General features: G+C 38.9%; 1 protein-coding gene across 3 annotated transcripts in view; it reads left to right on the top strand.

Annotated features, from left to right (window-relative positions):
- The window catches only part of LDAH (lipid droplet associated hydrolase), a 111,745-nt gene that overhangs the window by 5,801 nt on the left and 92,091 nt on the right, over positions 1-13,853 (top strand). For all 3 annotated transcript variants that reach the window (XM_032682936.1, XM_032682937.1, XM_032682935.1), the window contains exon 2: positions 8,254-8,412. In XM_032682936.1, the coding sequence (XP_032538827.1) occupies positions 8,259-8,412 (154 nt within the window). In that variant the 5' untranslated portion in view covers positions 8,254-8,258. The remainder of the gene's footprint in view (positions 1-8,253; positions 8,413-13,853) is intronic.

The raw sequence follows: 13,853 nt of genomic DNA, 5'->3' as shown, positions 1-13,853 counted from the left end.
CCAACCTAATTATGGTTATGAAGTTACTTGAAGAAAAAAACAAACCAAGACAAACTTGAACTCTTTTGGGGTAATTTTCATGTTGGTAGCTCTGAACAGTTCACAACCAGTTTGAGATGCTTTAGCTCTTTTGAGAAAGTAAAAGTGACCATCTGGGTATGATTCAGGACCTTGTGTGTAGGACCTCTTCCACTGTAGTCTGAAATGTGTTTGATAAAACATATTCTGCTTTTAGAATGTCATGTCTTTGTTCTTTGGATACATTTATAGTTGCTGGTGTTGTATGAAGCCTCCAGGACCCTCAGCCACACCAGGGTGACTTCTCAGGATTTGCTTATTTTTGTTCTGACTCCGGTGCTCCATGTTTCTAATTGAGTGTCAAATTACAATGGCAAATGGAGGAGCTTTGATCTACCTGGTAACAAAGGGGCATGGACTGTGCTCTTTGAGCACTGGAGAAGCATAACTGGGGTTTTGAGACCTTTGTTAAACTGAGGTCTGTGATTACCAAAGGAGAAAGAGAGACCAGACATCAAACTTAGTGCCTTGTTGCCAGAACTGCAGTGAAATGTCAGATGTTGTTGACTGTTGAGTGCTGTAGACCAACAGCTGATGCTTTCAGACTGCTTTCATTGAAGTTGCTGTTGCGCCTGATCCCCATGGAAGTCTTTCATTTGCTGTTTCATCCTCTTGAGAGTAGTGTGGAAATCGAGACTGAGTGCTGTAATAGTTCTATTATGATAATTTACAAGAGCTCAATTTTTTTTTGTAGTCATTAGTACATGCTGAACTTCTTAAATCCAGAAGTGTCAGTGAGATATAAATATTGGTTAAAAGTTATGGTGTACCTTCCTAATCCATTACCCCAGGGTTTTAATCACCCTCTCTGTTGAATAATTTTATACCAGACCAATGTAGACGTGATTAATTGTGTAATCTGGACATATTTTCTGATTTCATGACTCCTTACCCCCAAAACTCCTTTGAAATTGTTCATATCAGACAAGAGCACCACGTTGGAATAAGGTTGGTGGGGGATCCATCTATTCTTGGTTTGAATCCACAAATGGGCCTTCCCAAGCTAACAGTTTTTTGATTTGTGAGTCCTATGCTGCTTTGCTGAAAAGCTGTCTCAATAACTGGTTCCATGTTTGGCACTGACAAGGGACCACTTGTCCTGTACAAAATTGATACCCAGAAATCATTTTCCCTGCTCCCCTTCTACGAGGACAGTATGCACTTCCTTGATCATTGCTACAAGGTTATTAGTGGTAATAAAATGCAAATTTTACGATGATACAAAGGTCTTGCAGGTAGGTGCAGTTCTTAAAACTAGGTTTCTCTCTCCTTGGGTCTGTGCAGAGTCCCCTGTATGTTGTCTCTGAACAAGGTGCAGAAATGAAAACTGGTTCCCGTTTTCATTCTGCACTTCAGCTTTTTATCACTGCAGCCCAAAGTTTCAGTAAGCTATACCCCATTTCCACATGTTTCACTGATATTTTTGCACAGTCATCAGTGAAATTCCTTCAGCTGTTTTACTGCTTGAGGGAGGGGCATGTGGATAATGATACAGGAACAAAACAAACGAAGACATCGGATTACTAGGTATCGAGCGATCCCTAAAAACAAGGCTGTCTAATTACTTCACTTGTTCTAGAGAAAAGTAGTCTGCTGCTTTGAACTGCCCCATGTAGACACGTTTGAGGTTTATTGGGTTCTATTGTATAACTACATTGCTTCGTTTGAGATGTTAACTTTTTAGCTTTGCTCATTTTTACAAATAACACCTGACATAATTCAGAGCTAGTGCAAAAGGAATTAGTATATAACTTTGACAGAGAATTGTACTGCAAAGTACAATGAAGAAATGTTTCATTTTTATGTGCTACTGGCTACTGCTGCTGCTTTACTTATACAGAATTAGTCAAGATTTGTGACTAGTGTCACAACAGCTTGCAAAGTCTTTGGCCTGTATTTGTTGTTTTTCCTTAGACAATCTGGCATCCATTGTTTGTAGTTTGTCCGAATAAATCCTTGATGAGAGCGAGGCATCCTGTGTCGTGTCGTCCCTCATCTGACACATCGTGTCGTCCCCCCTTCCCTTGTTCCTCTTTGCAGTTTTTTTACCAGGTCAGTCAGTCTGTCCCTTCTGTTTCTAGGTCTCAGCTATAAGCATCTAAGTTCCAGTCTGCAAATCAAGGAGCGTACATCAGATCTGGAGGGTTCTCTTCTGGGGATATTGTTGCAGAAATTGTCAGAGCCTTAGCATAGCAGGCAGCTGAAGGAATCTCACTATTTTTCCAGTTATTCTTTTCCATTGTGATGTTGAATTCAATCATGTAAGATCATCCGTTAGGGCAGGGTTTCTTTTTTTATTTAAGTGGTACAGCTAATCCTCAGAGTACATCTACTTCAGTTTCCTATGTTTTTGGAGGACTAGGCTAGTTTAGATTCCTTTTCTCTGACCTATATACTTAATTATTGTCATGTACTCTATGCATGAAACTCTGCATTTGCTCAGGTATTAGAAGAATTGGCTGAGATCCTCGTTGTACCTCACACGCTTTATTCTTTCTGATGTTTTAGGGCCATAAGGTTTGTACACTGTTGATTTCTAGAAATCTCTGTAGAAAATTTAGTCCGTCCTTCAGATGAAAATTACTGTTTTGTCCAGCTGAGTCTTAACAACCTCCAACAAGAGAGGTTCTGCTGCCTTCCTAGCAATCTTCCATTGCCTCCTTAGCAACTCATTTTTTTATGGTGCATTGAACTGTCAAGACACAACTTGTGGCTGTTGCCTCTTGTTTTACCATCTGCCATTGCAAGGCAAAGTTCGGCTGTACTGCTTTTGCAGGTCTCTTTCAAATGGCTCTAGGTTGCTATTTGATTAGATCTTGGCAGACTGAAAAAGCACAATTCATAAAGCTTTTCCTTAAACCTCTGGCCTGGAAATTTACTTGACCCTCTGAAGTTTCCCTGTGTTCTTAACCTGGTGGGGTGAACACAGGTGAGCTCAGTGTTGCAGGTATGTCCTCATTATCTGTTGAATAGAAGGGAAGAGTAACGTCTATGCAACTACTGGCCTTGCTTTTGAAATTTCAATCTGATACATAGTTTGCCTTGCTGTGTGCATTGTTACCTTTGTTTGTCATCCATCATGACAAACATCTTTCCCAGCAAGGCTGTTGCTCAGCCAGTTACTTCTGAGCTGCTTTGAAGTGTGGCTGCTCCAGGGGCAGATCTCTATGCTTTCTACTGTTGAGCTTCATAAGGGATCTGTTAGCCCAGTCCTTAAGGTTCTCAAGGAAACAACCCTCTGAACTGAAGCTCTACTCCAGCTGTCTCCACCATTCCAGATGATTTAGCATTGTTTGCTCTTTATGTCTCACCGTCCAGGTTCCTGATGAAAACATTGGGCTTTGTAGGCTCCGGTACTGACCCAAGATTACTTGACATTCAGCTGACAACCAGTAGCTGACTGTCTTTTCAGCTTATTCAGTTAGTTTTCAAACTATGCAAGTCAGTTTATTAAGCCTGCATTTCCTAGGCCTAGAAAGGAGAATGCAGTGGGAGATGGTGCCAAAATTCTTAATAGATAATGTGCATTACATCTACGTATTTTCTTTCATTCTTGTAGCCAAGTATTTTATCACTGAAGCAATTGTGTTGCTTGAGCACGATTTGCCATTGGCAAATTGGTCTCTTATTCAAGAATAACCTCTTTATATGATTAGAAGAACATACAGAATACATACTCCTGTGATTTTTCTGTGGACTCAGCTGAGCCAGTGCCTTGGGTGCTCCTTCTTACTTTTTTTGATGGAAAATGGCTATAATTTTAGATACTTTTTTCCCCTCGCCTTTTTTTTTCCTTCCTAGCAATAAGATCTCCCCTGATTTACAGTGATTTTTTTATAAGCAGCAGCCTTGCAATTGGATCAACCAGTTATTTTGGCAATTTAAGGTGTACCTAAGTTCAGTCTCAGGAGTTTACATACATCCAACTTCTGTACGTTATCCCTAGGCTGTAGTCCAGCTCCTTTCTCAAAAAGGGCAAAGTAGGTCAGGTTGCTGAAAGCATTTTCCAGTTGGAGATTCCACAGCCTCTCTATGCAATTTCTTTCATTATTTAATAGTCCTCAGTGTACATGTGGGGAAACCTTTGTAACTGAAATTACCTTCATTGCAACTTCTGACTGTTTTTCCTTGTCCTTTGGATGTACATCACATGCTTCAGGTCCATATCATCTAGTTGAGTCTCTCCAGTTTATTGATGTCGTGCTTGTATGAGGAGTCCAAAAGTGGACACAGTGCTCTGCTCCAGTCTTTCCAATATCAAGCAGGAGAAGATAATCACATCCCAAAACTTACTGGCTACTCCTTTTTATGCAGTCTTGTATACACATGGGCTTGATGGTTGCAAGGGCACCCTACTGACTCATTTCCAGCTTGTTAATCACTAGTGTGTTTTTTGGAAAGCCACTTCTTAGCCTTTGAGCCCCCAGCCCATCTTGCTACATGGGGTTACTGAGCTCTGGGTGTAAGAACTTTCCATTTGCCTTGGGCTTTCATGTAGTTCCCGTTTTTCCAGCTGCCTATTTGGATAGCAGCCCTGCCCTCCAGTGTTTCAGTTGGTGTGTTGTCTTCCTCCCTTGATATATTCAAAAACCTGCTGAGAGGGCCTCCTGTCCCATTGTGTAGGTGTTCAATGAAGACATTGAACATTGTTGCCCAACAGTTATCCTTGAAAGACACTGCTGGCAAGTTATGGCTGTTTCATGTGCTTGAGTACAACTTTGGGGGTGATTTTGTTTGATAACTTTCTGTGAACTGAGCCTGACTGGCCCAGAGCTCCCTGCACACTCCAACATGGGCATGGTGGTTGCCTTCTTTGCAGTTTTCAAGCGTGTCTCACAATCATAGAATCATTAAGGCTGGAAAAGAGCTCTATGTCAGACTGTTAACCCAGCACTAAACCACGTCCCCAGGTGCCACATCCAGACACTTTTGTTTGCTTCCAGAAGTAGTGATTCCACCGTTTTCCTGTGTACCTTGTTCCAATGTTATTGTGACTTACCAGAAAGCATAGAGAGTGGTCTCAGAGTAATCCTGGCCATGTAAACCCTGGGATGTATTTTTTATGTTTTTTTGTAATCACATATGTTAAGTCTGCGTCAATAGTCCTTTCTCCTTTGTTTTGGTTTCATCATTGATTTATGCAACTTGCCCTTGTGGTTACCATTCTATCTATTACTTCAGGTACACCAGCCTGCTTGTCCTGTCTTGTTATTGGATAGTTTATATGCCAACTATCAACTGACACTTTAATTACATTATGTGGTGCTAGTCCCAGTTTATGACAATTCTGTCACTAAACGTTCTTTTGAATGCAAATCACAAATTTTGTTATTTCCAAGCTGTCTTTTAAATAAAATGCCAAGTCCAGGTAATAGTGTATGATGGAGCAGTTAAAATATGCTATCAGGAGAGTTGCATAAATAATTAGCACAGTGTGTGCAAAGGAAACTTAGTTTTGCAATCAGCATCTTACTTTGGTTAAACCAAAGATGAATATGAAGAGACTTAGTCATATGGCAGAAGTAATCTGCTGTTTGTGGATAACTCTGTTTTCAAATATTCCTATCTGAAAAAAATGACTGTAGGTGGCATCCAGATCAGTAGTAAAACACCTAAATATATGTGTTGGTTTGCAAGTGCAAGTGTGTGTCTCAGTTTTTGTTATAGTCTTTGCAAACCAGGGGAGGATTTGTCTCATCCTGAGGTGAAAACTGAGAGGATGATTGTTCCCTGATCAGGCCATAGACTGACACCTAAATCTTTGTATCCTGTAATAGAGTTTGCATTCAGGTAGACACCTACATTGAGGGTGTGTTAATCTAGTGCTAAAGCCCTGTCAGTCAAAGCCCATATTTCTGTGTTCTAACCAAAGTTTTGTAACAAGAGTAAGTACTGTTGATAGAAGCTGCATTTCTTGTAATACTTTTCCCGCATATGTTTAGAGAATTCATGAGGAGGGGTTGAAGAGAAGGAAAAAAACCTGCATGGGACGTAATAAGGCCTGATTTCCTAAGTGGTTGCATCTCTTTTACTCTGTGATGATTCATATGAAACTCCTACTGGTCAGGTTTGTGGTTCTGTTTTCTCCTCAGCATTCTTGAAACTGCTACCGGGGCACAAACTGTGCCCACTCTACCACCTGACAGAGCTGATAGGAACCTCATCTCTTGAGACTTCTGCCTGTTACATCTGTTTGGAAATTGATAGGCCATCTTAAGATATTTCTAGGGGAAATGCAGGCAATTCATGCCAAAGATAGATGCCTGTAATGGAAAAACTGTTCTTCAGAGCTTCATTTAAGAAGAGGGAAGGAGATCCAGAGGCATTTTTGGGTATTACTCATTTGATCTTAAAACAGGCCTGAGCAGTATGCTGGGAGCACATCCTCTATCTTTTCTCTGTTTTTGTCTTCTGTCCATCTCTATTACCAAAGGCCATAGAGTCACAAATTAAAACCCCAACAATAAATAAATAAAAAATCCCTCGGATATCACGTAGAGTTAGTACTAGGAAACTACTTGGGATTGTCTCAGATGGGCAGTTTTTTAGAGAACCATTTCTTCTCCAGTGTGCAGTCTTCCTTTCAGGTACTGCAACACTGTGCGTATTTAAAATTAGAAGTTAAAAACTTGACCAAAGCTAGTACAAGAAGTCTGTGGGAACCCGAAAATGCTACCACTTCAGTCCAAAATACATTGCTGAGTTTTCTTCATTGCTTAACTTCTGATTTATATTGCAAATACTTCTTGTGAATGAAGAGTTGTCAGTGGGATTTTCATTTGGAGTTGTTCCATGAAATCAATTCAAAATGAAACCTTGCAACAGATTTCATGATCAGAAACTTTGTATGGAACCTACTTTACTGGGTAAGGAGTGGTTACTTTTGCTTCTTGAATTGTAAACACCTAAGAAAAGGAGTGAGAAGCTTAATGTTTACTGTGGTTGTTGGAGTAACTGGGTTTCTCTTTCAGAACTGGTTTTAGCTTCTTTCAGCTTCAAATAATGAAGAAATAAAAGCAGGAATAATGCATTAAGAATACACCTTTTTATAGTTTGACAAAATTCACTTTACTTGCGTTTTAGTTGCTCTAAGACAACAACATGGCAAATAATGAAGTAGTAAAAGTGTCTCGTTTGTCATTAAAAAACCTTCTTTTTCTGGGGGAGTGGGGTGAAATAGGGAGGTGGGGGGAAAAGTTTAATCCAGAGAGCTGTATTGTAATTGAAAGTATCAAAGAACTCTTCTCCCTTCCCTCCAGAAGTGTTTTTTGTTTGTACTATACTCAATTTTTTTCAAGGTAGTACTTGCTAATTCAAACCAACATTATCTGTCTTTTCTGCATTGGGTGTTCTTTACCTTAAATAATTCAAAACTTCAGATTAAAACTGGAGGAAGTGAACAAATGTTCTTTCTTCTACTGTACTTTTTTAATGTTGTCAAATGTCATTACTTAAAATTTCACTCAGATCTCTTCCTGTCCTGGTGTGTAGTACAGGGAATTTTCCAGTGACTGTTTTTGAAGGTAGTGCCTAAATAGACTTGCAGACTTTGTATATCTTTTTAGACTTTGGTTTACATACCTAAAACTTCACAAACTGACTAGGAAATAGAATTTGTATTATTATACTGAAAAATGAATAGTCCTTTTTCACTAAACAAAAATAGTTGAAAGGCCTAAGATTATCCTTAACTAGATGCTTTTGATGGTTTAAAGGTCATAGTGGTATGCACCAATATCCAGAGTTATTATGAGGCACACAGAACTTGTAAAGACAGTCATGCAGTAGTTCAGCGTGTTTGGTGTTTTTTCTTTTGTTTGCCTTCGGGCAGGTTTCAGATAAATCTTTTCACTGGATGGCATGAATTAAGAAATTTAAAATTATTTGCTTTTAAGGTAGAATAGATCTTACTGTCCAGTTCATCACCATGTATTTCTGTGACAAAACTGAAAGGTGCCTTCATACAGTAGTAATATGTATCCCCTTCTACACTCTCTTCAAACATCAAATCCTGAATTGGACCTCAGTTTACTGGATATGAGAGCTGTTCAGGGGAGGGGGGGGTGGTTTGGGTGGGGTTTTTTGCAATTATTCTGTGGGAAGGTAAAATAGCAAAGAGCCAAACATGTAAATGTTTGTTGGCCTGTTATAACAGTACCTTATTCTGCCTCACAGAAAACATGAGGTCGCCGTCGGAAGAGTCAGTCCCATTACATGAAGAATTTATCTACTGTTGTGGAGCTGCTACCCATGTCTTAAAGTGTGGGCCCTGGAAAGACCTCTCAAAAGATGAAAGTAAAAATCTACCCCGGCTCTTATTCATGATTATTCCTGGTAAGGGTCTTTTTTGTGTTTAAGTCCAGAAGTGTGTTGATGTTCAGGTTCAGTATGAAATATCTCACTATTTTAAGTGATAAATTTTGGCTCATGTGTATCACTAAGATTGCAATGGTGACTTTTTTTGTTACATTCAGTTACTGCTGTTACTTGTAACTGTGCCATAAGGTAGTACTGAGAAATTAGGATGTCTCACTCATTTTCTCGGTGGTGGTGGTTGGCTGGGAGCGTTGCAGTTTTTAGTTTGTTTCTTTCCATTGCTCTTCTTCCATTTATATCTTGCATGTTGAAGCATTACTGCAATGTCAGCTGTGTGCCAACTGAAGAAGGAAAGTTACAATATTAGAGGAAAAATTCTGGATCCAGTAGTATTTTATAAGTTGGGTTTTTTTAATAGTAAATGGTTTTTAACTTAGATTTTTGCACTTGAATTTTTATGCTGAGCCACATGAACTCAATGAGCATTGTACAGTTCTATTTAAATGTGGCCATCCTAAAGTGAGAGGTCTAAACTTCTATTTAGCATATGATAAAATTAATGGAGAAGTCCTAAATTCGTTGAGGTCTGCCAGTGAACTGTATGAATTCTACCTTTAGCGAAAGTAGAGCTCAAGCCTACTCAAGCTCAGATATTGTGACTCCTTCACTGCCTTAGACTTTGCAGATTTCTAATGCTTCCTATGATTTATTTGAATGTATTGGATACTATTCTTACTTCCCACAGAATGAGTGGTGCCAATAATGACTTTCTTTGGTTATCCACAACATTGGCTCACTGTTAGTGGACCCTGTTGCTGTTTATGGGACAGTGTATGGCTTGATCTTTACTTAGTGGTGAAAGTGAGCACGGGTTCAATTTTTCAGGGTTTTTTTTGCAAGGCTTTGGAAGGCCCATGGAATATTTTATGTTAGTTTCTTTGGGCACAATGATTTTATGTACTTTGCCTTCTGAGTTGAATAATAGTGTAACTTCTAACCTAGTGACAGTAAAATTTAAATTCTCTCCTTAACTGAAAAGAAGAAATAAGCCTCCTGTGATTACCTCTTGTTCCTGTTTTGTTGGAATAACCTTTTAAACCAGATACTGCATAGTGTAGTTCTTTGGTAAAAGACTATTTGTAAAAATCCAAATCACCAAACAGTTTTCTGGAGGTAGAAGCCTAATTTAATGCTTTTGAATTGCTGCTTTCTTACACTTAGGGCATTTCTGGAAGGCTTAGTTGAACAGCTAATTTAAGAGTTTCTTTTTCCCCCAGGTTCTGGACCTTTCACCTGTCTTCAGGTTGTGGTATTCTTGTGTTTAGGTTGGTAGTAGAGGATGTAACAAGGGTAAATCTGTAAAGCTAACTTAGATCAGTAGAAAGATATGTGGGGGAGGAACATCCAAGACAAGGTAGCTCTACAAGGCATGTAAATTATTCTGCTCAAAATATACCAATACACATACACACTGTATGGTCTCCATATTCATCACAGGAAACTTTTCATGCGAGAAAATGTAGTGGCAGGGCTACATGGAGCTTATTTCCTGCAGAACAGTTCTGTGAAGACTGCTTAATAACATCCTATATTAATGACGTAGGTATCCAGAAACAGACATCAGTGAAATATTCAGTACTTTTGTCATGCTCTGCAAGCTTTTGCAAGCAGCTGAGTTATGGTTTTGCTCTTATTTCAGAATTATCTTGGTAACAAACTGGAAGTTCTGTCACAATTTAAAACCACAGCAACCACAATAATGCTATCTTCACTTCAGATGCCCAAATTCAGTAGTGAATCAAGTTACTTGAGCTTCTTGCTGTGGCTGGCAGGGAGCTGACTAGGACCTGGCATTACAAAGTCCAGTTTTGCTTCTCATAAGTCAAATGTTTGGGTTTTTTCCCTGCTGGTATATGCCTCATTGTTAGCCTTCAAGGGAAGGCTTATCTGCCAACAGAAAAAGCACAGCCTAAGGAGAACTCCTGACATTGGGTCATCTGGCAACGTGTTTGTGTACCTAAACAATTAGGGTTCAATAGCATTCCCCTTTGTAGCTTCCCAAGAATGCATTGTGGAGCCCTTCTGGAGTTCAGCAATTTTCACACTCGAAAGGCATCTATCCCTGGTTGAGACTCTCTATGGAATGAAGGAAAGAGGGGCAAAGGGACAGCTTGGGACAAGTCAAGGGAAGAAATATCCAGACAGGGGCAACTCTGGCTCAGAAAAGGAGAGTATGCACAGCCAAGCGTTGAGTGATCTGAACTGAAGGTGGTTAGTTCTGCTGCATATATTATCCTGTTCTGCATATTAAACTGCTCTGGTACAGACTTTTCCAGACCTAACGAAATTCATGCATATGATTTTGTTAATATGTAGTCAAACAAAACTGCATTGTTTGGGGGCTCCTGAAAAGAAAGATGACAAAATTCTCGGCTTCTGCTGGAATCGAATTGTTGCCAGACATTTTAGAATAAATCCTGTATATTTATTTTCTTTCTGTGTTTTAGTCATGTTCGTTGGAACGGGGAGGATTTCTCTCTGGTCTGACTTACTTTTTTAAAAAAGAGGGGAGAGAGAGAAAGCTAACTCCAAAACATTTTTCTACTCAGAAATCAATGGCAAAAGTCCCATTGACTTTAATGAGGCAGGATTCCGTCTCCTGAGGACTGACAGCTCGCTGTGCTTGAAGGGGTTGGAATACAGAACATGCAGCAGAGTTCAATCTCATTTACCTGCAACAAGCTAATGTTGTTTTATTAATGGCAGTCTGTGTGAACTTAAAATTTAAATAAAGTTTTACTTTATTAGTTGAAACGTTTAACATACACTTTTTTGTTCCATCACATTTTTTCCTTATGTAAGCAAAACTGCTGTATAGGAGTAATAATGTGTCCACTAAAGTAATTACTGTGTGTAAGGTCCAAATTTTCCTCAGTCCAGAATATATGTGTACACTTGTTTACCTTTCTTATTATGAATTCTTCTCTATTAAAATTGATGAGATTTGTTCATGAGAGTAACATTAAATGTAACATTTAATGAGCATAACATTAAAGGATCAGGTCCATCGTTTTCTGGAAATGTAGGCGTTATGGAAAGGACAGAAATTAACTGGTTTTCCTCTTGTGTCCTAAAGGTCTGTTTTCCCCCTTGCAATGTTTGTTTAGTGTAAAATTAGCAGTGAAGTACAAAATCTACTACAGCAATATTTAACATTGCTTGTGTTCATTGAAAACCAGAATCCACAAAGTGTAATGGAATATTTTGTTACTGTTTTAAGACTATCTGTCTATTTATGTCTGTATATTTATGAAACATTTAACCTTGTAAATAAATACTGTACAAATTTTAAAACCACTGTGCTGTTTAGTTCATGATGTTTTGCTTTTCATCAAAGTTTTTCTTGCATTTCATTGCAGGAGTGCATTGGAATACCTTCATTCCAGGCTTCCTAATTTGTGTTACCATTGCTGTAAAAACAAAGCAATTTTGCTATTTTCACTCTTGTGCTTGGGAAGCTTAGTTCACAGTTGATAATGTATGATGTAAATAACATTCTTTGTGGTAAAGCATGTGACACAAGTTTCATTCATTAATATACAGAAATAATTTCAGAATCTGGTTCTTTGGCCTGCATGCAGAGTATTCCCTATGCTTGCCAAGTCTCTTGATCTGCCTGCTTTCAGTTGGATTGCTGCTGGGTTATTGGATCATCTTATTGTTTTACCAACTCATGTGGTGACTTGGTGACATTTAAGGGCTATGAGGACTTAACCCAACATTTTTATTAAAATATAAAAATTTTATCTCCTGAGTCAAGAATTGCTTATACACAACAGAAGTTGAGGACTCGAATGCTCATCTTTTCATCTTCTCCTAGGAGTAGTTACATCAACTTACATCAACAACACTGTTTCACTTGAAGACTACTTAGCTATTTTTCAGCAGTGAAAACAGTGCAAACAATTTGCTTGGATTATGACAAGTCTTTAATGTGTTCTCCCTTGAGGTGAGACATCCTGTTAGATTTAAAGTCTTTGAAGTTCTATTTTTGACTGTAATACAGGGACTCTGAAAAGCTTTCAGTACATTATCTGGCTTTGTCTTCACCTGCTGTTTTGTTATTGAACAGTCATCACCCTCAATATTTGCATAAGAAAAGTTAGAATCACTATATAATAATACTTTACAATAAAACTAATTGTATAGCCCTAAAGCTTAGTTCCTTTGTGTTTTGTTTTTTTGGCTCCCACTAAACCAGCTTTTTGAAAGTTATTAATCATTTACTCTGCTCAGCAGTTACTGGAATGAATGGTTCTTCAGAGGTCTACTGTCACCACTGAGACCAAGGGGTTTGCTTAATAATAAAAGAATCTGTTTCCTCATTCTACAAACTGTGTAAAGTATGTTTACTCCAATTTCTCTTCAGTTTGGTTTTACAATGGGCTTTGATTTATATAAAATTCGTGTGATTAAATGGGCTTGTTGGTATGTAATCTGTGTGTTTTAACTGTTTGTCTGCAAGAACTGAGTTGGACTTTCAATATCAGCAGATGAGTTTGCAGTGTGTAGCTTCTGGCAACCTTAGCCAGGATGTAATTCAGAATCCTATATGGAGTCTTGACACTTAATGTGGATAGATCAGAACTGTTTATGTAAAGCAAAATCTGGTTTTGGAGTCAAGACCACTGAGTTACTCAAGGAAGATACTTTATCTTCTCAGACACTACTTTCTAAGCTGGCAGCCAGGATCTCCTCCACCAGGACACAGCAGTGTTCAGAATTTGCCTTTGAAACTGGAGGAAAGGGGAATGTTGCTGGCAATGGACAGCCAGGTTAAGAGGAAAGATGACTTCTCACCTCCTGGGCAAGGGGACTTCTTAGTTCTGGGTCATGTATGCTTTGTGTTTACAGTCACTGAACGAGCTCCAGCAACAACTCTGTGAACAAAGTTGAGAACCTGTTCTGTCTGAATGCATTAGGCATTAAAAGTTGCTTTTTTCCTCCTTTGGTTTTGTGATTTGAGTTTTTCTTGAATGAATAGTACCAGAGCATCAACAGTAGGAAAAAATGTCTCTCCTCAACTGTTACCTCTGCAGTTTTGTCACTGTCATCATGATTATGAGAGCTTTCATGTGGTTTGGGTTTTTTGGGTTTTTGAGGTTTTTTTCGTTTGTTTGTTTGCTTTTTTGCTTGGTGTTTCATTGGTGTGGTTTTTTGGGGGGTCAGGCTGAGCCTTTGTCACTTGGTGCAGAAAGGGACTCTAAGGCCTGATTTCACCCAGCCTAATAGTGAACACCTAATTAAGGTGCTAAAGTGAGTAGCATAAATTTTTGGGTAGTTTGTAGAACCAGTAGGTAGGGATGGGTACAGCCATGAGCATTTCTGCCTGCTGAGGGTTTGGGTTGCCCTGGGATGTGAAGTCTCCAGCTCTGGAGATAATCAAAACTTGACTGTGT

The sequence above is a fragment of the Chiroxiphia lanceolata genome, chromosome 3, assembly GCF_009829145.1.
Source record: "Chiroxiphia lanceolata isolate bChiLan1 chromosome 3, bChiLan1.pri, whole genome shotgun sequence".
Taxonomy (NCBI): Eukaryota; Metazoa; Chordata; class Aves; order Passeriformes; family Pipridae; genus Chiroxiphia; species Chiroxiphia lanceolata.
This window is presented reverse-complemented; position numbering and strand designations above follow the sequence as displayed.